General features: G+C 40.5%; 1 protein-coding gene across 10 annotated transcripts in view; it reads right to left on the bottom strand.

The window, feature by feature from the left end:
* cacna2d2a (calcium channel, voltage-dependent, alpha 2/delta subunit 2a) overlaps positions 1 to 27,500 on the bottom strand; it is a 191,542-nt gene that overhangs the window by 152,503 nt on the left and 11,539 nt on the right. For 7 of the 10 annotated variants that reach the window (XM_046028893.1, XM_046028895.1, XM_046028899.1 and 4 more), the window contains one exon: positions 26,139 to 26,220. In XM_046028893.1, coding sequence (XP_045884849.1) covers positions 26,139 to 26,220 — 82 coding nt within the window. Of the gene's footprint in view, positions 1 to 26,138; positions 26,221 to 26,442; positions 26,630 to 26,883; positions 26,991 to 27,079; positions 27,108 to 27,500 lie in introns of those variants that run through there. The other 3 variants (XM_046028901.1, XM_046028894.1, XM_046028902.1) reach the window with 3 other exon arrangements.

Genomic DNA, 27,500 nt, shown 5'->3' with positions numbered 1-27,500 from the left:
TTGCTAACACTCACACAGGATACAGCAGAAGTAACTATGCCAATCGCCACCAATATGCTTTCTTTGGCAGTCAGCTGTCAAGTACACAGTGAAAATCACAAACACCCAGTACATGAGCGCAAACCCACATTCACGCCCTCTGTGCAGCTCATACATGTCACACATACTCACGTTGTCATCATTAGCCATGATGACTGGTTCCATTCTGCCAAGCTCTGAGTGTCACTGTAAACACACAGATGGGAAGACAGAGGGTGGCGAGACTCCAGAAAATTACTGTTAAAAAGTGGTATGCAGATTCAGCTGGCTCCCAATGCTCAAAGAAGTCCACTGTTTTGGAAGTCAATCGGGACTTGAAAATTTGTTAATGCTATAAAATAAATAAATAAATAAATAAATAAAATTTCAAAACCAACTCGTGTTATCGCACAAACACTGGTATTTTTCAAAATGTTCCTCTTGTCATCAACACAGCAGAGGAAAATCAAAACAGTAAAAACGATAACAAACGAAATAGATTCTGCTTCTGCCACTTTGTATAAAGATGTATTTGTTGACTTTTTCTCAACGTTCAACTGGTAGCGCTGATGTTCTTTGGTAGTATTGATGTTATTCTCCCTTCGTCTGTGTATAAGAGAGACGACTGCTTATCTCTCGGTGAAGTAAGCCACAATAGGCCGCGTCTGGCTGCTGCAGCGTGGAGGTTGACAGAGACAGATGCCACATCATTAAGGAATATTAGTGGGCTCTGCCGAGCAGACCCAGCTTCCACGGGCCCCAGGAAGAGTTCAATAAGAGAGAACACATAGGGAGCTGCAGCCCTTCAGAGGAGCTCGATAAGACACAACACACCAGAAGATTCTCATAGTTCAATAGCAATGGAACTCTCCAGAGGAGTCCAGTCAAACGCAGAAAAAGCAGAAACATTGGCTGCTATTGTGAAGTTAGTGTCTCAGGGAGGTTTTCTGTCCAACTGATGCGGAGGAGAAAAAGAGAAAGATGAGTGTGTCATCAATGGACAACATGTACAGAGCTGCCACCTGCTTTGATGGTCTGTACTACTTCAGACTGTCTACCAGGGCTTGGCACTGCATCACACAGAGAAACCACCCAGTGATATCTATGTGAAGTGTGATTATATATCAGCTAAAAAACAAGAATTTTGAAGCCTGATTTGCATTTGCAAGGTTTCCTTCGAATTTCTGGATTTTTATTTGGTGAATGCAACAGCACATTGACCGTTCAATAAAACCTCAACCCCCGATTATCGGGCCACAGTTTAGCAACTGTAAGCTGAAGCATGCCGTATGCCAGAGCATTGGGCTCTGCTAAGAATGGTACTCAAACCAAAAACACAAGAGCAGCAGTGTGAGGAACGGACTGAACAGTGTGTTTATGTGCTCTAACATAAAGTGCAATTGTTAGAAAGTCCGGCTAACTAGCTTACCACCTAAAGTGGTAACCTAGCCTTACTTCTAAGGCTAAGGATCACATCACTAACAAACTAGGGCACGTTAGCTTGAGGTTTACATGTTACGTAAAATAAAATAAAAAACCTGTTCACGACTAGCACAGCCACTGTGTATTTCTGTAATGTGTGGTAGCACAACTCTGGTCCTGGATGTTGTCAGAGACAGGCTAACATTAGCAGCTCTGCCAAGCTCTACTCGGGGAAGTTTATACAATAGCAACCACAGCCAATGTTACCAGAGAGGTTGTGAGATTTGTTAGTTCTCATACATAGAGCCTTTTCTCTTCTAAAAGTGATACGTTTGAAAATACAAACAAGTCTGTAAGCTAAACAGAGTTTAGGATGTTAGGATGAAATAAAAGTCTGATATCCATATCAGATAATACTGGAAGTAACTAGATTTTCACTGCAATACGATAACAACACTGTTTCCTATTTTTTTGTCTTCTAAATAGATCATTAACCTGTGAGGATGCTGACTTTTTGTGTGGGACATTTTAGTACAATATCATGTAGACTATGCAGCCATAAGCTGACTCATTACACATAAGCTTAATTATCTACCTAGCTATAGGTGCAAAATTTACATGCAACAGTCAAAAATCGACGGTTGCCAACTAAAAATGAGACGCCTCATTTTGTCTACTTCTGTCTGAAATCAAGGATCCAGTGTTTAAAAAAATCACTATGAATTTTAAGAGCTAAATCTGCCACCATTACCAGTGTAAACTGCATACAGTTTACAGGGCAGGAATTGACATTTACCTGTAACAGTGGGGGCCAGGGCTTAATGAACAGCCAACTTTTACTCACACACAATAACCACATTTTAATAGGAAGCCAATGTTCTAACAGTACATGCAAAAGAAAAAGACAAGATTCCTACAAAGTCTCAGAGGCAACACAGTGTGCCAGTGTCAACACAAAATGGCTGCATCTGGGCACTGATCATAGGAAACAAAGGCTGGGCTAAATATTTACATACACCCCTTGGGTAGAGTTTGAGATTAGAGAGAGAAAGAAACAAAAAGATGACATGGAAGGGGAAGGGGGTGGAGTGGGCTGGCTTCTGTAACATTATCAGAGGGATTGTCAACTGGTGATACAAACAGTTTTAATCATAGAAAAGCATTATTTACGTGCACGCGACCGTAACCACGTGAACAAACACCCCACAGAGACAGGACTTTGCATATGCTCAGCCTTGTCTAATCTCCACGCTGAAATATTTACCTGCAGGTACTGTATGGTCTCATTCAAATGTAATCAGTGTATTTAAACTTGCTGCCGTCACTGCTTCATTGCATCTTACCAACATCCTCAGAGATACAATTATCATCTTCATCCAGAGCTCAATCGTGTCACATTATACAAGATCTTGAGGCCGTTGAAAGTGCGTGTAATTCTAGTTTTAGTGATTGCCGTGGCTTGGAGATTTGAATTACAAAGCCATAACTGATTCATCATTGTAGTCCAGCTTAACTGGCCATGAGACCGTCAAGATCCTTAGTAAAACTGACCTTGAGCACACACGTAATTGATCAATTTCTGCTCCCAAATGAGAAAAAAAAAGAAAAAAAAACCTGACTCAAACTGATAAAGCACGCCAGTATGACAGTGTGAGAGGGGATATTCACTATGCCAGGCCACAGACGGTACAAACCAACGGGCAAACAAGACCAGCTGCACAGATGGAGCCCACAGCGATCTTTTAACTGCCCAGTTTTGTATCTATCCATTAATTAGCCCTGTCAGCAGAACCAAAGGGTCATGCAGAAGTGCTGTGTGATCGCAGGATTCAACAGGACTTGCTTGGAAAAAAAAAAAAAACAGCCAGCCAGTTGGCAAATATCAAGACAGGAGGATTCATAATAAGTGACTTGTTGGGAGTGGGGAAGGACGAAGGGAAATGTGGGGCAGCCCCCCCCCCTGCTCCTCTCCTCCCTTCCATCCTCCAGTCAGGGTATTTGTCTTTTAGACAGAGATAAACTGCGGCCTTTTTATTAACTTGCTGATGGTAGGGAATTGTTTTCCCCATCCACTAGGTTTTCACAAACAGACAGCTGCAAAGATTTCCTCCCTATAATTCTTCCCACCACTATTTTCTCTCATTTTCCTGACTCCCCCCCCCCATCATCACCTCTTACTAAGTACTTTATGTAGCTCTAAAACTGCCTGCATGTTGTCCAAGTAATGTCTCAGGCAGGGGCTGCTACATTGCAAACATACAATCATCCAAATTTCATCCCCCACCCCATCACATTAAGTCACAGCAGTAGCAAAATAACACGTGATGACTGTGCATCTATGTGTGAGAGTGTTTGTGGGCATGTAGATTATTTCTTGGGGCATGTGTGCTCCACGTTTGTGTATCTAAAAGACTTGTAACGTGTGAAACTGTGCACATTATGTTTTGATATGTGTGTGAATTTGAGTGGGCCATGGAGGTCCTCCTGCTGAGGAGACAGATCCCCAGGGAGGTTTCTCTCTCTGTAGCGTCTCCTCCACTTCCTCCTCATTTCACTAATAACTGTGCCACTTCCACGCTACTGATGAAGCCTGGCACCTGTCCATCAGTTTAAATGTGAGCTTGGCTTGTTTCAGTCTATTGATCCAAATGGCTAGCTAAACAGCATCTCATCCTGTGCTCCCCTCTAATTTACCCTACTCTTTCAAAAGCATTTTGTACTGCCTCTTGACTGTATTAAAGCTAAGACAGGGTTTTCGGTTCATTATGTTTTTAAATAATCAATGTCCAATTGCATTATTTTTGGTTTGCAGCTCACTGCTCACTCTCATAATGTTGGTCGTAGGTCATCCGTGCCAGAAAGTATAGGCACCGCTGCTCTTTCACGCCATCTGTCTGCCCTCTGCTGCAGCTCATATACTCTCATCATCTCTCCCACACTGCATATAACGCTGCTCTGCACATATCTGACCATCTCTGCCAAGCTTTGGGAACTAGATTTAAATCCTAAACTATTTTGGTCTTTCTGTTTTTAATGTGTTGAATACAATTTTATTTTTTTAAATACTGCTTCTCTGGCAGCCATACTGCTTCCTGTAAACTCTGTAAATAAGACAAGTCATCTTAAATCTCCGCTGCTAAGTTCCCGCTTGTAAAACATCAGTAAATATGAAATGGATAATGAGCTGAGAGAAAGCAACTTGCAGAGCCAGAGCCAGCCGAGTGTGGATCAGCTATAATTTGGAGAAGAGACTTCATAGAGGTATTAGAGCAGCAGAGGTCAATGAGGTGTTATTATATAATTCAAATGGGTGAAAATAGCGTTCTTAGGATGCACAGTAGTGGAATACAGTGCTCATTATCCAAGCATACAGACTTTAACAAAGCTCAACACTGGGAAAAAATCCTTGTCTTAATCCCCTGTCAATAAAAAATTAATTCAGTGTAATTTTCATGATTCTAAATTACATTCAAATTGTTTTTTTACCTGAAATATATAAGTATTAGGAGCAACTTGAGGTTCAGTGTCTTGCTCGAGGACACAACCAACCTTACCATTAAAAGTGGACCCATCGAACCATCTGAACAATAACTAGTTCTGGCAGCAATCTGGCACATTCAGTTTGTTTCAAATTAGTGTTTTTGGAAAGTTACAGAAACAAAAGGAAACTTCGCCAGGAACAAATAAAAATGAACAATCTCATCTGTTTGACGCAGTTCCATGTTTTAAGAAAAAGTCTTGGATAGACAGATCTGAGTTCAGTTAACTTGTAGAAGGGAATGTTTTTGCAGTGAACACATTCATAAAGCAGAATCATGCAGGTTCCAGATGTTGGCTTTGAAGTAGGTTCCGAATTTATATCAGAGATAAGTTTTTTTTTTTTTTTAAGTATAACAAGTATTAAGTGTAACATATAACTTGGCAAGTTGAGTTTTATGTCTGACTCTGCAGGCCCAGCACATACCTGAGTGACAGTCACGATGACAGCCATTTTGTTCTGGCCCACTTATCTCTTTCTTACCACAGGCAGAACAGAGCAGAGAGGGAGGAATCCAAAGACAATTTAAACCCACAGTGCAGATTACATTTCAAACCTCCCAGACTGAATATTTAACCCTCTTGCCTTTCGATAAGCGATAGGGGGATTTTCACTGACTCAGGAACTCAATTTAACCTCCCCTCTGAGGGATGAGGCTGCCCGAAACGTCCTATAGGCTTGCCCTTGGTGATGGCCGAACCTCTTCCTCCCTCGTCCCCGCTGTCTGACACGAACAGTGGCTGTCTGCTTGGCCTGATAGAGAACAACTCCATGCTAAGTCATTACACACAGAGCACAGCCTAATTACACACAGGCAGCCCCCCCCGTGTCACCTGCCAACAGGGTCACTGCTCTTAGAAGTGACGGCATTACAGGAACAGCTACACAAACCCCGGTTGAGAGATAAGAGACAGAGGGGACGTCTTCAGTGTGCCATGTGTATGCATTTGTGTGGGCGGCTGTGCTCCCTCAACAACCTTCCAGATCTACCCCTGCTGAGAGACGTCGGCTCCATCCTTTGCTCTGCTAAACGGGCTCTCTGCAGCACAACTCGCAGTCCTAACAGGTTTGCGACGGCACACTAAACTGGACAAGCTCTCAGTGGAAGGAAGATAGTTCTCCATATTGAACATCACAGGGAGGCTTTTGCAGCATGCCAATTCCTGCCAAACTGGCTGTTTCCATGGAAACGTAGCACTTAATGACCGATAACAGAGAACGACCTGGGAAGGAAAAAAAAGAGAGGAGAAAAAGAGAGCAAGTTGAGAAAGAGAGAGGAAAAAAGAAAGACACTGACAGAGAGCGATGGAGAGAGAAAGACGGAGATCTTGTGGAACAATAGAAGCAATTTAGTATCGGAGGACAGCGTGAAGCCTGATTATGTCGTCAGTGTAAATGATCATTAATTTCCTTCTGTCCAGCTGGGCCAGATTAATGCCTACCCATTCTGCACCGTAGAAAGAGAGCCAGGGCTTAACCATTTCACTGGGTACCCCCGGAACAGCAACCATGCCCTTAATAAAATACCAAGCTTGGACCACACCAACGCCCAATATATGCTATAACAAAATTTTATATTATATATTATAATTATATTATACAATTATATAAATTGATTTTTAACAATCAGAAATAAACTAAATAACCTGAGCACCCAGTTTTCTCATAAGCTTATCCCCTATACCTTCAGGCTGTGTAACCTGCCTGTGGTTATTTATTTTAACCTTATATATCTATATCTATATAGATATATATCTATAGATATCTATAGATATAGATATATATCTATAGATATATAGATGTCAGACCTCAATTTAAGGGTTAAAATAAATAAGCATCTTTTTTTCTCCATCCAGTGGACACAATAACAACGCCAACCACATCCACAGGAGAAACCTGAACAGGAGAACATGAAGGTGTGTATTTTAAAATACAAATCTGATCCTATAAATAACATTTTCCATGTTGTTTTGAAGCAGGCTCCTGGTGCATATCCACGTCAAAACAAAAGTTTGAATTTGTTCTATCCCAGTGTGGTGTTAAGAGTGGAAGGCAACAGGGCTCAGGACTAACTGGGTGACAAAACAAACCTGTATGGTAAGCCAATTACTTGTCCTTACATTTTTATACATTTACACTATGAGCATGTCACTATATGCTTCTAACCACCAATATATTTAAATTTAGAGCAGTCAGTTTTTTGGGTGGACAAAATATTTGAGGCTGGCTTGTCCCAGGCTTCAGTCTTGAAAGCCCAGGCTAATGAAGCCTCTGAGTGCAACTTCAACAGTTAAATATCTGACATAATAGGCTCGTGTGCAACATATGTCAAATCTCACTCCGCAGACTCCAGGTCAGAGGTGAAATGGCCTGTGTGATCACAAATCAGACGAGAGCAAACATGAGACCGATGTGCTTTGATGTCTCTCTGGGGTGCTCAGTTGCCAGCTTCCACATAACCGGGTCTGATCCCTCTCAGCAGAACTAGAACGCCGGTTGGCTGCTGAAAGCCCGCAATTTCACTCCTCTTTCATGCTGATCTGATTATTCATAAAGCAAGCAATTATATGTCCATTAAACCTGCAAATACAAAAACCGGGATCAACAAAAGTGTCACACAGTTCAGGCCAATTACTGAAAACATCCACAACTTCCAGAAGACAAAGCACATCATCCAAAGTCATGGTTGACTGACAACCAATTAAAATCCAACACTTTAGGTCTTCAACACCTTGGGACCAAATGGTGGCCAAAAACAAAAGGTCACATCTAAAAAAGGTTCAATGTTGAATAAACTAATTTCCAAAATGCACTATACCTCAAAATACATTAAAATCTTTGGCTTTCCTTACAGATGTTGAAAAAACTGTAGTCTTATGCACTTCAACAAATGACCACAATGTCTAAGATCATGTAGAATATGCATTAGACCTGAAACTTCACTCATGAAATTTAACAGTTATAAATTTAACATATTTAACAATTTCAGGTCCGCTGAAGTCATGTGACAGACTGAGATATTTTAACCTGCAGGTAACATTAGACCTAACAAATGTAGTTGATGTTATAATACATAAAGTGCAGCTTTAATCCGCTTAGTTTTACCAGCCTTGACATTATTTACAATATAAGTTTTCTTAATGGACTATTTCCTAAAACTAGCAGAACCATGTTAACCACAGAAATTATTTTTGCTCACAAAAGCAAAACAAAAAAGCCAAAATAAACTAATAAAAGTCAGCTAACACTAGTATACTGTTGCAGTCTTGTTGGCTAAAATTAGCAGCTGTGGCTAAGGAGATAAAGCGGGTCGTCCACCTTTCACAGGGTTGCTCCTCTGGCTCAGTGCCATCGGTGTGTGAATGGCTGAATGAGAGGCAAACTTGTAAACCCTTTACCAGTAATATACACCAGTTTCCAAGCCTAAAAAAACTGACAACCTTCTGCTGTTTTGGTATCTACAACTTCATGCTTCTTTTTATTTTTTGTATTCACTGGCATTTGGAAAACCCTGTCTCTAGGTGCATTAGCACCACCTGCTGAATGGCCGTCTGGACCTGTAGATTTTGAAAAAGTAAACGCATTCATAAAATATCTTTCCAAAACCTGTTTCTTTTAAGTAATTAATTTAATGTTGGCATATTTCAAATCAAGCCTTTCCAATGATAATTTCTAACATGATCATATTTAGATTCCTTCAGAGATGATACTAGTTTCCTCCCACTACTTTTCAATAAGACATGTTCAACTGATTGTAACTGATTGCAGTGTGTGTACTTGTGTTGGGTGTCTACCTGGTTTATGAAGTGTGTAATTGAGCTTTCAGTGCCCTAACATTAAATGGGTAATGATAGTCTCCTGCTTCCAGCCTCTACTCCACAGTCTTCCTGCATCACTGTCTTCCCAGTTTATTGAGTCCTAACTTAGTTAACTCAGCTTTACTTAGTAGACCTTGTAAATCAGTTAGAGTAAATCTACATTTACATTGCATTCGACACTAACGTGCATAAGAATATAAGCTTATCAAAACAGAAGTGTGGCATTAATGAAAACAAAAAAATACAGTCATGAACAAACTAATATGGATTATTTATTAAAATTCTGCACATTATCCAGTGAACGTGTAGAAAACGTGTAGAAATTCCAATTTTTACCAATCAGGGGCAAGCAGGACACATATTGCACTTAAAAACCTTTTTGGAAGGACATACACGAGAGGTGACATCTCAAGCTTTTAGTGTCCTTTGTTAGCCTGACAATTCTGACTCCACCAAAAACCTCTCACTTTAGGAGTCAACAGTGCTTGCCATATTCTTTTCAACAGAAACTCAATTTGGATGTGAGACAGTTTAGAACAACAAATTCACAGCGGCAGAGCGACGGCTTCAATCTCCCAAAGTTGTGTGGCAATAACAAAGACAACATTCAAGAAAGAGCAGTCGATCAGCATTGCATCAGCAAGTGTATGACAGTGCAACTATTAATGCCTTGAACATGTGGGCTGCTATTTGAAATGCTCCACAAACACACTATTAAACTAGAGATAAATAAAAAAAAACACATTTAACACAATCTCTCAGAATGAAGGCTAAGACCTTGAGTAATGAGCATGTAGGTCTATATCTGTAGTGTGTCACGTCCGGAGAGTATTTTACTTCACAATAAGACACTGCTGTAATATTCAATTTATCAAAAATATTTTCACAAAAACAGTTGCGTCTCTGTAGGATTAAAATGTTCCCTAAATGGTTCTAAAAAATCCCAATGTCAAAAGAATCCACAGGTTACCAAAGCTTCTGCTAATCTCTAGTGGAAGGCAATTAAGGTAATTTGCATAAAATAAAAGTGCTAGAATAACTTACATAAACTTGCACTGTAGCCTGTAAAATCAGTTTTGGATTCACACAAGGTCACAACTTAATTTGAAAATGTGGGTCGCGTAAACTTTCAAAAGAACTGTAACCCTGTAACAGAACATGTATCACATGTGAAGGAAATAAACACAAATATTAAGCAAAAATTGGACACTGTGATAGAAATCATTTACCTTGGTTCTAGTGAATGTATCAACAGTATGCTGATGCTAGATCAAATCCCTGTAGAATGGCACAGGGCTGCAGAGACATCCGGATGAAAAATGTCCCTGCTTCATCATTTATGTCTCAAATATATGCTGGAGTGTTTGTGTGTGTCACAAATATTTGAGGCAGAGGTACTGTGAACCAGCCTGACTGATGGCTCAAAAGAATGATCCTCTTTAGAGCCAGAAAAGTTTACGCTTTGGCGCATAAATTTGCAAAGCTACAGTACAAAGGAAAATGTTTCATAAAATTCTCATTCTTCAAGCTGTAAGTTTCAATTTCCACTTTAGTGAGCCTGTCACTGTGGTTTCTTTATGTCTGTGAGGGAAAAGGCAGACACAAGAGTCTGACCGCGGCTCTTATACCTGCGTTTCATATCTTCTCCTCATTTATTAGATAATTTCTCCCATACTGCAGGATAATGGGAAGTAGAATGTGGTCATTTAAACAGAATGAAGACCACGGTAATATCAAACCAGTTACATGTTTCAATAGGTCTCCAGTTCCGAGCTAATTTGCACTTTTTCAACTGCATCTCAGCGAGTACATTCAAACAATCAGGAACACATAACTAAAAATTATCTGTATGTCTATTAGTATGCTCTTGTATATACATACGCTACCTGTTACATTAATTGTTAGTGTAAGCTATCTGTAGTTATATGGGGATATTTACCAGTGTACTTACCACTAACCAGTGCCCTTTCTATTGCAGAAATCCCTTTAACAACATGCTTAGTTTAACTTTGGATTATTCATTAGTTAAATAACATAAAATACATTGTTTCTAATATCTAATTAATATTTTATTTAACTTACCATTATTTCTTTGTTTCATGGCACCAAGAACAGATACCAATGTCGCTTAAGATAAACAGAATTAATATTCAGTAACTGGACCTTTAGCTGAACCCATCTGGAGTGAATAAATACGTCATTATTAATCATTATTCATGTCTATGACTAGCCTACAACAGTGAAGCTAACACTTACACAAAGAAAAAGCACAATTTTCTATACTATAAGTTGTGTGTTAAGTGTTTTTATGCTTGACATGCACCTCTACTGGCTTCATGGTATCTGGTCGCTATTTGTCCCCCGTTGTAGTTCTGTTGTATTGCTAATTATGTTACTTGCTGTTATTGTGACAATATTTCTCTTGATGGAGTGTTGAGGTTTGTGGTTGCAGTGATAGTTAAATCAAAAGTATGTCGAACGCACAGAGAAGTGCACAGCTGACCTCGGCTATCAACTCACACAGAGGCTGTAGAGTTGAGTCACACAGAGAGCTGTGACTAAAAGCTGCTAATTTGAGTGCGGAAGTCTACTAGATACAGAGAGACTAACTGTGTTAGACACATGCCTTTTGAGACAATAGTCGACCGTATCTTAAACGGCATAAGAGCCATAGAGAAGCAAGTGACTACCTGCCAATTTGAAAATAGACATGTGTAGACATGGTTATAAAAAGATAAACAGCAGCTGAACCTTGAAGTGAGTCGGGCCCACGCCTGTGTGTCATGAGCTCGTGTCTACTGGTCATCATTGGCAGATGAGACTGTTCCAAACCCCCAACACATACCAACATACTCCTGAGCCACCTTCAATGCCAAAATCGCTTCACAAATACAGCCCACTGGCAAGCAAAAAAGGGATTTCACTGTCACTATACATGTGTCTCCTTCCTTATGATACAGCTGTAACTGAATCTTTTTCTCATGTACACAAACATACACCTAAGCTCCGCACAGGCACACACACACACAGGCACACACGCTTCACTACACTATTGTATCCTTGCATCGGTATTACATTATGAGGCTCAATCAGTCCTGGATGGACTCTTTATCCTCCTCATTTGACGCTAAATCCTATCCAATACAAACAGCTTTATCCCTTTTCCCGCTCTGTAGACCAACAACATCATCTTTATCTGGAGCAGCTACAAACACACACACAACGTACAAATGCACCTAGATCAGTTCAGCTGAGTGCAACTGAATAATTCATATGAGGAAAATTTACAACCAGCCGTCATTATGGGCAGAGACAAATGTTCGTTTCAGTATGGTACAAGAACTGCGGAACAGGTCTTAACTAAAACGCCACCCTTTAAGCAATGATCCATTACCATTTTATTGACATGCAGAAATAAACTACACCGAAATCACTCTGAAATTATTTCTCCAGGGCTATAATTGCTTTCTGCAGGAGTCTAAAAACAGCACAATACATGAGCCGGCATAACTGATGAATGCCATTTAGTAAAAGGTCCTGACACAAGTGCCAAACTTTACAATGAGAGTGCAAACCCCGTCTGAGTAACAAATCTCTATGTGGTAGGTCATGCCCTCCTTTAGATATCACAACGATCTTTAAATTTTGAACGATGGTTGGTAATGGACCATTAGTGCCAAATCATTAGTTAATTTGAAATTTTATTTGCAGAAAGGGACTCTTATTTGTCCTCAACATGATGATAGAGACACTGTGTCATTAACTTAATCACTTTGTGGCATAGCTTTGCACTTAATCGCACAGATGATCAAGTGCAAAGCTATGCCACTAACTTATATTACTCTTTATATAGCAGAAACAGATTATGGATAATTTATAAATACTGTGGCTTCAGCTGTGTTCAGTAAGTGTGCTGTTGATAAGCTGAAAATATAAATGAGCTTTTGGGAAAATACACCTTTTTCAAGGATTCAAACCTGCTGAAGATCCATCCACCAGTAACTGGCCGTCCTGTCCCAAACTTCACTAATTTAGCTGACAAAACAATCTCAACTCAAGGTCCACTTACAACACTAGCATGTTCCAGAGCTTTCCGCCAGATCACAACAGGTCAACTTTTTGCTTACTCAGTTGTCATTGAACTGTAGATGTTCAAACCTTCCATTAAAGGCCTTGTCACAGCGGGAAAGGCACAGCTGTAAATAATGAATGATGGCTGAATTCCATTTAGTCACTTAAGTTTTAGGGTCCCATTGTTGTTTACTGTCAAGGCTTACTAGGACACCTGAATACAACGAAGCCATTGTTAATATCATTTTTAACACGTGTGCTTTACCTAATTTGACAAGACAAAATGTCATTTTAAGTCTTTCAAGAAGTGGTTGACACAGTCAAAAGCTCCGGAACAAGTAAGCAAGTAAGTGGACCTTTGAGTTGAGATTGCTTTCTCAACTTCCAAGGTCAAGAATGAACTGTCAACCTCAAATTCCCTAATTCGGTCTGTGCTTGTAACGTCGCCTTCAGGCCTGCTAGAGTTATGTAATGTCGTTTCATCCATTGTATTTTGTCTCTTGAAAAACGCTGGTGAAACAGTGCGTGGGTGAGCATGTGAAAAAATATACAAACACATATTCCAGACATGACAAACACAGATGTACAATTTAAAAAAGGCAAAAAATAAAAGAGAATGCAGATTTTCCACTTGTTTTAAGGAGTTTCATCTAACAGCTATTGTGTGTGTTTGTGTGTCATGAACACCCCTGTGTGTGCTTACACTGTAAATACAAGCACAGGGGTGCATGCATACAGTGTGTGGGTGTATTTGAATTAACAGTGGTCCTATACACTGTTAAATTTAACCGTCATACACTCATGAAGTGTACGCCAAATAACCATGAGAAAAGACTTCCTACTATAGTACTTACAGCAGAGTGCGTATGTGTGTGGGTGCAGGTAACACAGTAGGATAAGGTAAGGTCTCAGTGGATTAATGAACAACCTCTAGAAGAGACAATAAGAGGCCTTCAGGGGGAGGAGAGGGGAGAGGCCATATTAATGAAATATGAATGTGTTGACTGAATAGCTGTCGTGGCAGCCTACTAATGGCTAGGGGATATTAAAAATACACGACGCAGCTGATGGCTTCACCTACACTGCAGCGACCCCAGCCATCTTTAGACGCCGCTCTAATCAGCATACAACTCATCGCAATCACCCACAGAAATTATCATCATCACACTCTTCATCACTATTCCCTTCCTCGTCATCCTCACCTCTTCATCTACATTATCGCTTTCATCGTGCAACAGAATCACATTGCTGTAGGAAATTGAAGTTGGCCAGATCAATAAATACAATATAAAATTAAATTAGCTGCCAAGATGAGGTGAAAATGTGAAAATGAGTGTTTGGAGGCAAAGGGAGCGGTAACGCTATCCAGTCAAAACAATCAAAAAACACATTTTGGACTCACAAGCAAACAATATGGTGAGAGCACTGCTTCCTGTTATGGATTTAAAAGTGAGCTAAAAAGGGGTGAGGCACATACGCTTTGATGTGTGTACCTGTGTGTGTGTGTGTGTGTGTGTGTGTGTGTGAGTGTGAGAGTGTGTGTGTGACCATGACATCATTTCTACAGTGTCTAATCAAGGAGAAAGGCAGCCAGCTTTTGCAATAGGGCTGTAATGGAAACACAATTGACCGGCTTTAATAAGAAAAACATGATACCTGCACTTTGCCCACACTTTCACAGAGACACAGAACACCTTCACCTCACCTGTGACGACTCGAAGCCTAACCACCTGCAAACAGATCCCTATGTATCTCTACTCTTTTGAAGTTTTATCTTCACTCAGTGAAGGATGGCGATTCGGTGCATGGCAAAACTCCATCTGTTCATTTCAATATGAATGGGCATGTAAGTTTGGTGCCGCTGGAGCGGCAGAGATGTGAAATTGCGGATGGCATGCAGTGTGGCCCCGACACGCAGGGTTAATTCAAACCGCCTTTGATGTCTGCCTGCGTGTGAAATGAGCTGGTGGTCCAGAGTTCACACAAACACATGCCAGCACCACACATACACGGGCCGTCAATGCACATACACGTGTTGTAATCATCACACCAAAGACCTCAAGAGACCACTAGTGTGGGCCACGTGAATCCAAACACATGAAAAATACCTCAGTTCATATCACATACTGTATAGCACCGAAACACCAATGAAAGCTCAACTTTACTGTGTCAGTGAATCTTAAATCCATTGCACTCTTCAGGATTTAACTCCTGAGCATCCCCAAACATTCACTCACATGCCATCCACATCCGCATGACAATGGAAGCTAAGCTGCCTGTAGGCAAAAACAGACTGCTGGCTTACAAACACACAATACCTATGTGAAGAAGATACTGCAGCTACAAAGCAATATAGTCACAATGAAATAACTCTTGATTTTCAGTATTCAGTAACCTTACATCTTCGATTTTGTTTGTGATTGACTTCTGTGTTCGCCAGAGATCTGCAGCCTTCAAAATTACACCTACACAGTCATTAATGTAGTTATAAATCAATTAAATCACATTAAAAAAATGCATTTGGCTTGAATTCAATTAGACCGATCATTGTCATTTTGAAATACATGCTGAGTGATAGTGATTACACTGTTGACGCTAATGTAAATAACAATTGCCACAATGGACCACTACATCTAAACTGGTGACAGAGAAGCAAGAATTCAGTATGAGGAGCGCCTTGGTAGCCGAATGGTTGCAGAGCACGCCACATGGTCGCAACAGTCAATTCCAGCCCGTGACCTTTGTTGCATGCAATACCCCTCTCTCTCCCTGTTTCCTGTCTACTATCAAATAAAGGGGAAAAGCTGCCTAAAATGATTGTGGTACCATACTACATAATAATACATAGGCTACACCTGTGTAATGAAGCCATGTAAAGTGAAGCTATTATTGAAACATAAAACACAGCAGCATTTAACACATACTGTTGATTAGTATACAAGTGATGAACAGTTTTAGTTTGAAAAAGTAAACTGTAATAATGGTTGGGGGAACGGAAACATTTTTCATTATCTTTCAGTTTTACTGTGAAATAACACATACAAGGAGGTAATGATGTTCTCTTTGTCTCTAATCGGTCCAATGTGTGAATTTCAAGCCTTTTACTACATCCTGCTTTGAGCTCCCTCAATATTTTATATTAGCCTGCACTTATGAGTCTTTGAGGTCTATAAGTTTTGATGGTCAAAAATGAGTGAGCAGACTGACATTTATGGAATATTGATGCTGTCTGAAGGAGCAGAGTTGTGACTGTATTAGTACAAACCATTTGCTGTACATTTACGCATTTTGGGCATAATGCAGCTTCCTCGAAATGACGTTTACATACTACTGATTAGTTTTTAGCAAATTTTGATGGAAACCTAATAATACTGCCTGCCAATGTTTTTTTCCAAGTAATATAAGCTCTACTTTTTTGTACCGCACACAATTTGTAGGGAGGTGGTTGGGGTGGTTACTTTGCGCACAAACCACTCTGACACTGGAGTTCACACCCTGAGTCCTGGGCAGCATAAGGTTTAAAAAACAAAAGCGTGGAGATAATGGCAGAACACACTTCGATCTTCAGCATTAAAAAGATGTAGCAAGACCCGTCTCAGATGGCAGAGTCCTTACAGCCTACATGATCAACAATGTAAAAAGCTTTTCTAGGATTTCCACAGTGGTTCTGCATTTGAGAACCACCCACTGCTGAGGCAAGCCAATTAAAGTTATTCAGAACTGTGACCAATCAATCACAGACTAGTGCAGGTGGAGGAGGAAGAGAAGAACAGGAGGACAAAAACCTCTGAGACTTCAGCGCACACCCAACCTCTCTCACATGCACATATAGCCATAAAAAAACCCAAATACATTTTGTTGACAAAGGAAAATAAACGTCACACCTACCACTTCACAAATAAAGAAGCACTCCCTCTGCAGTGGAATGAATAAAGCACTTCACACCTGGAATTTTCTAGGGCATTACGCCACTCTACATTACCACTGCAACCCACTCAGGGAAGTTCAGTTCTTTTCTCTCTGTCAAGCACAGATTGTACCAAAGACAGGTAATGCCCTCTCTGAAACATCAAACAGAAGACGGCTGAAAATTACACAAGCATGTGCACACACACACTCTGCAAATAATAGTGTAGAGAGACAGACAAGGAGAGAAAAGATCTGCAGCGTAGGCAAAATAAAGCATCTTCCTCTGACAGGGCTGGAGCTTTAGCAGACCTCTAATCCTATTTTGACATATAATGCTATATTGTCTTCCTTTAAACAACTGCAAGCCCCCCCTCCAAAAAAAAACAGTAGTTGCACGAATGCACTTTGTTTTCCTTGAATTCGTCGATACACAAATATAGCCCCCATATGTCCAAATGTACCACAGTGAATGTCATTGAGATTCAGACACTCCGACCATCTGTGTTTGTTCTGGGCTGACACTTAAAGGGTTGTCCACCCCCCCCCCCACCAGGCTTTTACAGCTCCATCCTGGTAATTCACTGTACTGGCATCAACACGCACAAACACAGTGATATACTGCAAGATGTTTTCAAGTGTGTCCAGAGAAGACATAAAGCCCTGCACACACAGTATGCACCATGTAGCACTGTGTCTTTAAAGACTGCATTATTGATTTCAGTCAGCTGGCTTTCCTCTGACACAGAACAGTTGAAACCTGAAGAAAGTAAAAATATAAATAAATAAAAAAAGAAAACCCTTTTCTTTCAAGGCGGAGATATCTAGGAACCGACAAACCTGCAGACAGCTAAGATGACATATAACCAAATTCACAGAATCCTACTAAGATAAATCATTTGTGGATGATTTATTTTAGAAATATATCATTATAAAATTTGCAGTTCATTTCAGTTCATATTCAAATTAAATATGATCTAATTCTGGAAGTTTTGCAATAGTTCAGCACAACAAAAACTTTTTCTCCATGTTGGGTAAAATATCAGCAGCAGTTATGGTTACAAACAGAATATAAAACTGGGGACAGGGCACTGACACTATATAATCTGGTTCTAGTTTTTCTAAACTGCCACATTTTTATTGCAAAGCTATTTCAAGTAATTCCTTCTTACACTGACCCGGAGATATCTGCATGCAGGGCTGCACTCTGCAGATATATGTATTTTCATTTATATAAACACCGCCAACCAGTGCCAGGCCATCAAGCCAAGGAGCTGAGGAATACTTGTAACCTTCCCCAGTGTCAGAAAACCAATAAAAAGGCAGAAATATGAATACAGTGCGTTTGCGTGCCTTTCTGTTCTCCTGTCAGCCCAGGGGAGACTGAGGCTGGGAGTAACAGGGCAGACTGGCTCTTACACTGCTTAACGTTCAGCTTGCTACTGGTTTTATGTGCCTCTAACGTCCACTGGTTATTTTGTTGTTTTATTTTGTTTTTGTTTGGGGTAAATACACAGTAAATACTAGAGTTGGCACACACAGAGAAATGTGGATTACACAAGGGTTCCAAACTAAATAAAAAAAGTGGTTCACTAACAGACCATGTCTAAGCTTTCATGACCCTGATGTGTAACCCTGATGACCCCCCACCCCTTCTCTCTCCTGGGAATGGCAAATGGGATGCCTGAATGGGAATGTAGCCAGGTTTAAAAACTGGGCAGTACATCCACAAGGAGATAGGCCTAGATAACTAGATAAACAAGGTTTATCAATTTATTAATGATTATCATGCATCACAATTAGGGCTTGTTATTGTATTTTTATGTTACTGTTACCGTCCAAATATTTGGAAGAATTATGTTTTGATGTTTTGGCAACTACCAAAGAGAGCTAAACATTTCCAGCCCCCTCAGGTATTTGAATCAGGCAACCACACGGGTGCCCACACAGAGGGCGCCAGCAAAACAACACAGGGTCATCTGGCAAGAAAGTTTCTCAGTGGCTCAACTTTTGCCTGAATACAATGCGACACCATCCATCGTGACAGAGCTGTGTGGGCCAGTCAAACTCATGCAAGCGCACTCCGCTGCTAGATTACATTGCATTAAATTTAGCTGACGCTTTTATCCAAAGCAACTTACAATTGCTATACATGTCAGAGGTCGCACGCCTCAGGAGCATCTAGGGCTTAAGTGTCTTGCGCAGGGACACAGTGGTGGATGGGTCATAGTGGGGAGTTGAACCCGGGTCTCTCACACCACTGCCCCATCGGGTCTTATCCACTGCCCCATCACCACCCCCCCAACACAATTACATTTTAACATTAACGGCATATTTTCTACAGTTTACCTGACAATAGGCAGAACAAAAGATTTGTTAATTTTCTAGAGCAGTAATATGGTTTCTCATAATGTTCAGCTCACTCAGTGTTTTGGCATCTGAAAAGCCTCCAGATGCGTTAATCTATCACTCATACTGTTCAGATTCATGAATCTTGTTTCATTGACAAGAAAGTTCTGAATATAAATCAAATAGATTTGACAGTTTTAGAGTTTTTTTCATTTAAAGAGTAATTTCGGTATTTTTAAACCTGGGTACTATTTTCATTTGGGGTCCAAATTACTAGTAGTAGGTACAAAAAGTTATGGAATATCTGCAGTAGATGGTTTCAGCCAGCAGCAGCAAACTGTGGCTGCAATGTATCTCTTCAGGGCAACTTAGCCAATCAAAATTGACGCTCACAAAAAGTGCTCTTTTTTGCCACCGACAGGCTTAGACTGGTGTACCAGGTGTCTGACAACATGGAAAGGATCCCTGCGAGTAACACCCATTGACACCCCTTGTTTTTAACCAGAAACAGAAGCCTCGTTCAAGCACAATTCTCGTGCTGAAATCTCATGAGAGATGATTTGTTGCGGGAAGACGTGAGTCAAAGTTTGTTGTGTTGGAGTAACGTTAAGAAATAAAATCTTGCTAGCAGTTCCTCTATATATGGTTAACACTGACGAACTTTGACTTCTTTTGTGGAATTAAAAAGAGTTCTATTGATTTTATATTTCTGTGAGGTATCAAAGAGCCCACAATCATTAACAAATTGTAAAGGTGGTGACACCAGTGGATACTGATGGAAAAAAGAGAGACACGTGCATACATTATTTTCAGGAGGAAAAATCCTCTAACTAACTATAAGTTGAAGTCAGTCCGAACATGAAAATGTTTGAGTTCCTAAACATTATTGTCGTTGGTTTGGGAGAAACTTCAAGGTCTGCAAGGTCTGCTGCTGTTGTAGATGTGCTAAAATAGCAGTAATTAAAGACCTCAGTATGTGTATTGATGCGTGTCACACAATGACTGTGGGATACTTAAGACAAGCCGGCAGGAGAGAAAACCAGAGCGAGAGAGTAAACTATCTATCCAGCAGAAATAGCCTGTTATGTTTCACACAGCCAGATAACAAGCTGCTGTTGTGTAAGGTCCAGGCCAGAAGATGGAGGGGAAGGGAAGGGGAGGGGAAGGAGAGCTGAGAGAGGAGGCCTGAGTGCTCTCTCTCTCTCTGTCTCTCTCTCCTTTAAAGGTAACTGCTCATGGTGGGAGGAGGGACCTTCAGCTCTTCCTGTAAACTGTCTACAGGCGTAAGGAGCTATTAAATCAAGAAACAAATGGCTCTGATCAGCCCTCACATCATCGTCCACTGATGGATCAGTAAACTTAGAGAGAGGGGGGAGAGAGATGAAGCTGACATCAGCTGTACAAAGTGAGGAGGGGGGTTGTGGAGTGAGAGCAGGGGTGATGTCTAGTATAGCACTGGGCATTTGAGACAGATTATTGGAAATTTCTGTAGTCAGCGATAGTGAGTAAATCCACCAGCACATTTTATAGAGATATCTGTTTGTTGGGGCCGGCTGTCTTGGCCTTGAGCAACCTTCTTTTTCGTGGAAGCAGGAGGGAGGTTTGGAGAAGTACGAGAGACATTTGGAATTGTGTTAGTCATAAAAAACATACCTGTGCAGACCAAATTGAACCAGAGGCTTCAGCAATGTTAACGACAAAAAAAGAAGACTCACCACACGCACACACACACACACACACAGTCACAAGCATTCACATGCACAGTGGAGGCACCAAAGTCTGTGCTGGACTGAGATAAACCTGCATCCAGCATGTGGTCAGCAGGCCGACTGATGTAGTGTGTTGACCACACAGCACAAAAAGACACACAGAGCGAAGGGCAAAAGTGAAGGGAAAGAGAGCTACAAAAACTTACTTGGTCATATATAAAATGTCAGATGAAAACTGGATGCATCCCACACCCATTCATTGGCACTGTCTTTCCACCCTGCTTCCACCACGTGTGGGTATATTGATCTGGACCTGCGTTGTTCTCACGTTTCCAACAGCAACCGGAAAGAGGAGGGGGCGTGGAGGTGGGGAAGACAGATCCTCACAGTGCAGAGTTATAAAGTGCCATGCCGAACCGAGGGGTTCAGGAGCAGTCATGTGCACCAGGCTAAATTATTCATGCTGATTAGACTCTTCTTATTGAAATGAATTTGAGAGAGCTCAACATATGTTGGGCAGCACTGCCATTTAAGAGGCTTGCTAGATTGAAGTTGTGGAAATTGCAGTGACTTTATTCGTGTATTTATGTTTTTTTGCAAGTCAATGTGTATAAGGCAGTGGTGGAAAGTACATTTACTCAAGTACTGCACATTACTTAAACTATCGACTCCTTACAAAAAATAGCATCTGACTGGGTCTCCCTGCCGTGTTTCAGATGTCTATGAGTTTTTAGTGGTTCCAACAAAAAGCAAATTCCCCGTCAAACGTCTCAGATGGCTTCATTTAAATACCAGTTTAAGGCCCACAGAGCCCCAATTATAGAAGACTAGACAAAAGTCCTACAATGTAATGTAAAATGTGTGCAGCAGAACGTTCCCCATGTTTCCTACGCCATTAATCATCTCATGACCCTTCAGATTTATTGTGTGATCAACAGGCAGGGGCCCTAGGTTTGGAGCCACGTGACTAACTACCCAACTGTATAAAGTAGTTCAAACTAGTTTCCCTTCAACAAGCTGCAACAGTAAAATGCTGGTAATTATGTGTCAGTCACAGGGGATATTCTGCTGCAGAGGAGTACTTTTACTTTGGATACTTCTTCCCCCACATCTCTCTTCATGAGTATAGTTATATCTTACAGCTACAGTAAGTACAGTGAACCACCTGGTGTCTAAATATGTACATAGTAATATTATCTGTCTGTATCTCTGATAAACCATGAAAATCACTGTAATGACAGTTATGTGGGTGTAGACACACTGCTCATATGTGCCTATTAAAAGTGTTCTGAACAAGCCTGAGGATATGGAAACAATGCCAGTGTCCACCGCTGCCTCTCATCACCACATATTGTAACACATCAAACACAGCAGCGCACAGGATAATGAGGAGGATAAGGACTATAAACAGCATCCATCTGCTCACATTTAAATTTACCAATTCTCGTCCTTCCCCTCTAACATTTCATCCATCTTAAGTAGTTTGACTCTAAATATAAACACAAAACAGCCTGAACATCCATCTCAATTGTCAAGCCATTCTTCATCCTTTCTCTCTCTAAAAAAAAAAACCCCTCCTCTGCTCTAAATGCCGCCCACTCTCCTTGTCTATCTGCGCTCCACTCTTCCATTCGAAACTTTCAACTCCTCCAATACATCACTCACCCTCTATCTTCCTTTCACTCCCCCGGGGAAGAATAACATCTTGACCAAACCTGGGCAGAATACATTAGAATGTGATTTTGAACATTTAAATAACTTGAGCTTGTTTAATTTTTGGAGACACTCGAAATTTACTAAAAAACTAAAACACATCACATCACAACACAAAAAAATTGTATATCTGTGTTGCTTATGAAGTCAACCAATTCAAAACATATTCAGCTATTTTTGTGCTGCCCTGTGTTGGCCTTTCTCTCTCTCTTTCGCCCGCTACCTCACTTGTCAGAAAAAATAAAATCTCAACCGAGAGGAACTGCGCAGACCACATTATATTCAACTTACTTCCTTGTCTCTTTCCATGTAAGACAAACTCAAAAATAATTTGCACACACTTTACATTTTTTTTTGTCTGTGAGAATAAACTGCGCATGAAGAGGAAGGGGGCGCAGAGGGAGGCAATCTTGTTACCAGCCGGCATAGCCCTGGGAAGATTTCTATCAGACACACGTATAGAGAGAGGCATCCATTTAGAAAATGGCTTTTCTAGGCATGCTGGGCCATTTAGCACACCCTGTGACGACTCCTGTTTGGGGCCATGATAAATGTTCTCTCACACCCGCCCTGCGCACACTGTCAGGACAGCACACACATGCACACCCATCCTACACAAGACATAACTGGGATGGACATAATATTTTTAGAGCAACTGGCTTCATTTGGCCTACAGAGGAAACTTCAGCGACAGTAAATGATCTTAAATCCACAGAATTTACAGACCACTCAACCAGAGATAGGGATTCGAGTTTGCGACCTGGATTTGAGTTGCACTTAAGTCGCACACACTTGAGACTTTACTTCAGATTTGTTCCCAAAAGACTTGAGACTCGACTCGGACTCAAGATTTGGGATTCGTGAACAATCTCTATTTTATGTTCTTTCTGTTTTTGGCACATTGACATTATGAAAATGTCTGACGAGCTGAATGTGCTCAGCCAGAGGTGACTGTAAAGCCACAGCAACAAAACCATTTGTCACTATTGGCTGTAATAACGTCACACAAACAAAAAATCACTAAAAGCAACATCTGCGTTATCAAAATAAAGAATGCTGGATCGACCACATCAAACCCGAAAAGGCAGCCAGATAGGTGAGTCACCTGGACGGTTAACAAACATATTTAAACTAGCACAGCATCAGCTATCTAACGTTAGCTTGCTTCTAGCTTAGAAAACTCCCTTAGCTAACTTGATTAGATCGGCGTTGGCTAATTATTTTGAATAGATGTGCGAGTGTTTGTTTGCTTGCCACACTTGTTCACATGCTGGCTTTGCAATGACTATAAAACTGGTCATGTAATGTAATCTTCCACGTTCTGCTGCCACCATCTGCTGACTAAAACCGGGACTACGTTAATTATTAACGTCAGCTACAGGCAGGTTACAGGTTTATTATTTACCACGTAATGGTTTAAGAGGATAGAGGAATGTCTTAATTTAGAGTAGATTATAAGCTGTCATTATTTAGACCATAGTATTATTGCATGCCTAATAAAGTTAGCAATATTTTCCTGTTAGCGGGAGTACCATTTGTCTATTTCAATTTTTCAGACAATACTTTTATATAGTCTATATAGCTGTATTTTCATGTTACAAGGCAAAATACAGTTGTTAACTTTAAAGAAAAGCTTTCATTGTCTGTCTTTTAATATTTCATAACAATAATTTCATAGTTTGAAGTTATCAAATACCACTAGTCAATGTGGATACTATATGGTAACAGATAAAGGAGTGATGATAGTACAGTACATACTTTGAATTCCTTAGATATAGTTATGCAGTGTTCTAAGAAGACCGAATGGCATGCACTAGATGAACGCTCCTTACAAAAACTTGACTTGGACTGTAGCTCAGAGACTTGAGATTTGACAAAAAATAACTTGTGAGCTTTTCTGCACTATGCACAACATCATGTCTATGTCACATCTCAGCTGCAGGTCTCATTAAGATCAGGATTATCCAGCTATGTACATCTTTTACAACAAGTAACTAAGAGACACCATAACATATTTAAACCATACTTACAATAAATACATAACATAGCGCTGAAACAATAACTCAAATAATCGACTAGCCAAATTACTTATAAATGACTTAGGAATAATTAAGCAATAATCTCAAACAGTTCCGCCTTCTCATTTGTGAGGATTTGCTAATTTTATTTATCTTATGTGAGGACAAAAGTCATTTCTCAATATTTTCTGACATTTTATAAACCAAACGATAAATCAATTTATCAATAAAGTAACAAATGAATGAAAGATAATCATTACTTGCAGCACTTATGTATAAAAACATTATATATACACATATAAATACTGTACATATAGTTTACTACCAACTGCTATATATACAATGAGTTGTATCATATATCCAGTTCAAGAAGAAGACGTGTACAGGAGACATGTTGTGACCTTCAGGTGAAAATAATGCCTCTCCTAGTTTAGTGATATTATTTTAGTTTCAGGTATGTTGAAGGATGACATGCTTTTTCATGGGGTGAGAAAATCCGCCTTCCTCCTTGGCTTTTAAATGCCTTTCAGAAACCTTTTGGGTTACCTCAAAAGTGCACTGTCACCAAGATTAAAGCAAGATTGTTTTTCACAAATTAAGACATTTTGGAGATACAGATAGCAACAATATGCTTTCACCTTGAAACCAGTTGTAACAAATAAAATATTTGCACAAGCTGCGAAAGGCAAATATTTTGACGGGTAAACATTCTCTGTTCTATATTGTTTACACTGGGTAGGTGCTAAAAATCAACCTATCTCTATCATGCAGTCTGCGCGTCTGCCTGTTATCCACTAATGGTCATTAACCTTTAAACCAGCACGATCACTGTCAACTCACTTCCTCCTCTCTGGGATCCATCAATGTTGCCACCACACTAACCACTGTTACTGCTAGCATTAAAGCCGCCACAGGCAGCGTACCGGCTGGATGAATCACACTCACCCATACAGCAATAATGAAGCATTTATCTCAGGGTGCATTACAAACCCTGGAAGCCCGGCAAACATGCGCACATGGCAGAAACGTGATGAAACAGTGTCAATCACACTCGGCCCAACCATCTGCTCTACCACAAGACAGACACGTGTTACACACAGCCTCAAACAAGGACGTGGACACAAACAACCAATGCCATATTTGGCTAAATGTGTCAGTCTTAGCAAGTCATTTGGTGTTAAAACTTTTAAATGAGATGCTTCTTAAAACAACTGACAAGAGCTTGATAAATTGTTAAAATCATTTCACATTTTTCTCAGTGTATCTACACTTTAAAACACTGATTTCACAGTTTAATCCAGAAGCATGAGAAGTGAGATTTGGCTCAAGGAAATATTTGGAGGAAAAAAAGCTGATCTCCACTGGAAAAAGTATATTTATCTAAACTACTACTAAAATATCTTGAAAAGATCTACATTTTTTGCAGTGCTCATACAAAAAAGAAACCCACATTGCCTCGCAGACACACATACACACACGTGGGAGCTTATGTTGTACAATCTATCCCAGTGAAATCTTACTGATTAAGAATGCAGGAAAATGTGCCGCGTCACATGCAAGCATGACGTCAACTTACCGATCTCATCTGCTGAGTTCCGGTGACGTGCTGCAGAACCTTTTCCAGCTCCTTCTCAATGCGTCCGGCCCAGTGAATCATTCTGGAACAAAAAAAACAAAAAGAAATTTTCAATCTGCAACACTCGGCGTTATCACCTGAACATCTCATCTCACGAGCGTTCATTTCTCATCGTTGCATGTTGAGTGCGTGTGCTTGTAAGACTGAGACAAAAAGAGCCTCTCCCCATCTTTGTGTATATCTCTTTTTTTCTGTTGTCACACTGCCAAACTCTCCCCCTTTCTCGATTCCCAATCTGTCCTACCTCTCCTACTGTCTGAGTTAGTCGCATCTTGCATATATCTGGTCAGCCCTGGCAGGACTGGTAGTGAACGTGCCTGTCTTGGCTCAACTGGGATCAGCAGCTCTGCAATAAAACTGCTCAGGTCGGACAGAAATGCAGCCTAAGCAGGAGCTGATTTCCGTTAGACGGAGCCAAGTTTGGAATTAAGAGATCAAACGGCTCGGGCTCATCACCGTATATCTCCCAGCAAGCAACAAATGACTTAATGGATCAAGCTTTTCACTAGATCATTTTAAAAGCAGCAGCAGGGGCTAACCTGCTAACCTGAATGCACGCTAAACAATCCACATGCGTGGCCAACAAGAAATTCTCACTTAAAAAAAAAAAATATGAAAGCTTTCAACAATCAGATGAATAAATTCTTTCATGTGTTTATGAGCCAACCACTGACTCCGTGCCAACCTTTTTCTTTCAGCAGCCAGCAGATAGCTAATCACTAGCATCAACAGCACAACACAACAGAGTCGTTTGTGTTTTAATATGATGACGGAAACAAATGTCATCTTTAAATGTCAGATTTGCTCAGAAGACAAGAGGGAAGACAGATTTATTAAATTGCACAAATCTGTGCTGCGGTGACAGCGCTTGCTATAATCACCAAGCTGGAGCGGGCCTCATCAGGAGAGTAAGAGCAAAGCAAACGTGCCAAGCGAGCGTGCGCACTGGCTGTGTTTGTAGGGACAACATTAAGAGAAAGGAGGAGGGCCTCCGAAAGGACGGTGCCGAGCGGGTCTGCTGGGGAGAGGCCGCCGACTGTGAAAAGGTCACCTCAATATGAAATGAAAACAGAGAAGAGCAGAGCAGCGCAGGATGCAGTGATACTAATAGTGAGGGACAATACCTCTGCCCCAAGCCAGGCAGACTTCTTACGTAACTTCATTAGTCCACACACACACAAACATATATACATACATACCTATATATATACTATATAATATCTTTGACAGAACTACATGCAGTACAAGGGTCCTCCGTTTTGTGTTATATTGTAAGTATATGTAAATACACATATCTTGCAG

Source organism: Micropterus dolomieu, linkage group LG18 (assembly GCF_021292245.1).
Source record: "Micropterus dolomieu isolate WLL.071019.BEF.003 ecotype Adirondacks linkage group LG18, ASM2129224v1, whole genome shotgun sequence".
Classification (NCBI taxonomy): domain Eukaryota; kingdom Metazoa; phylum Chordata; class Actinopteri; order Centrarchiformes; family Centrarchidae; genus Micropterus; species Micropterus dolomieu.
This window is presented reverse-complemented; position numbering and strand designations above follow the sequence as displayed.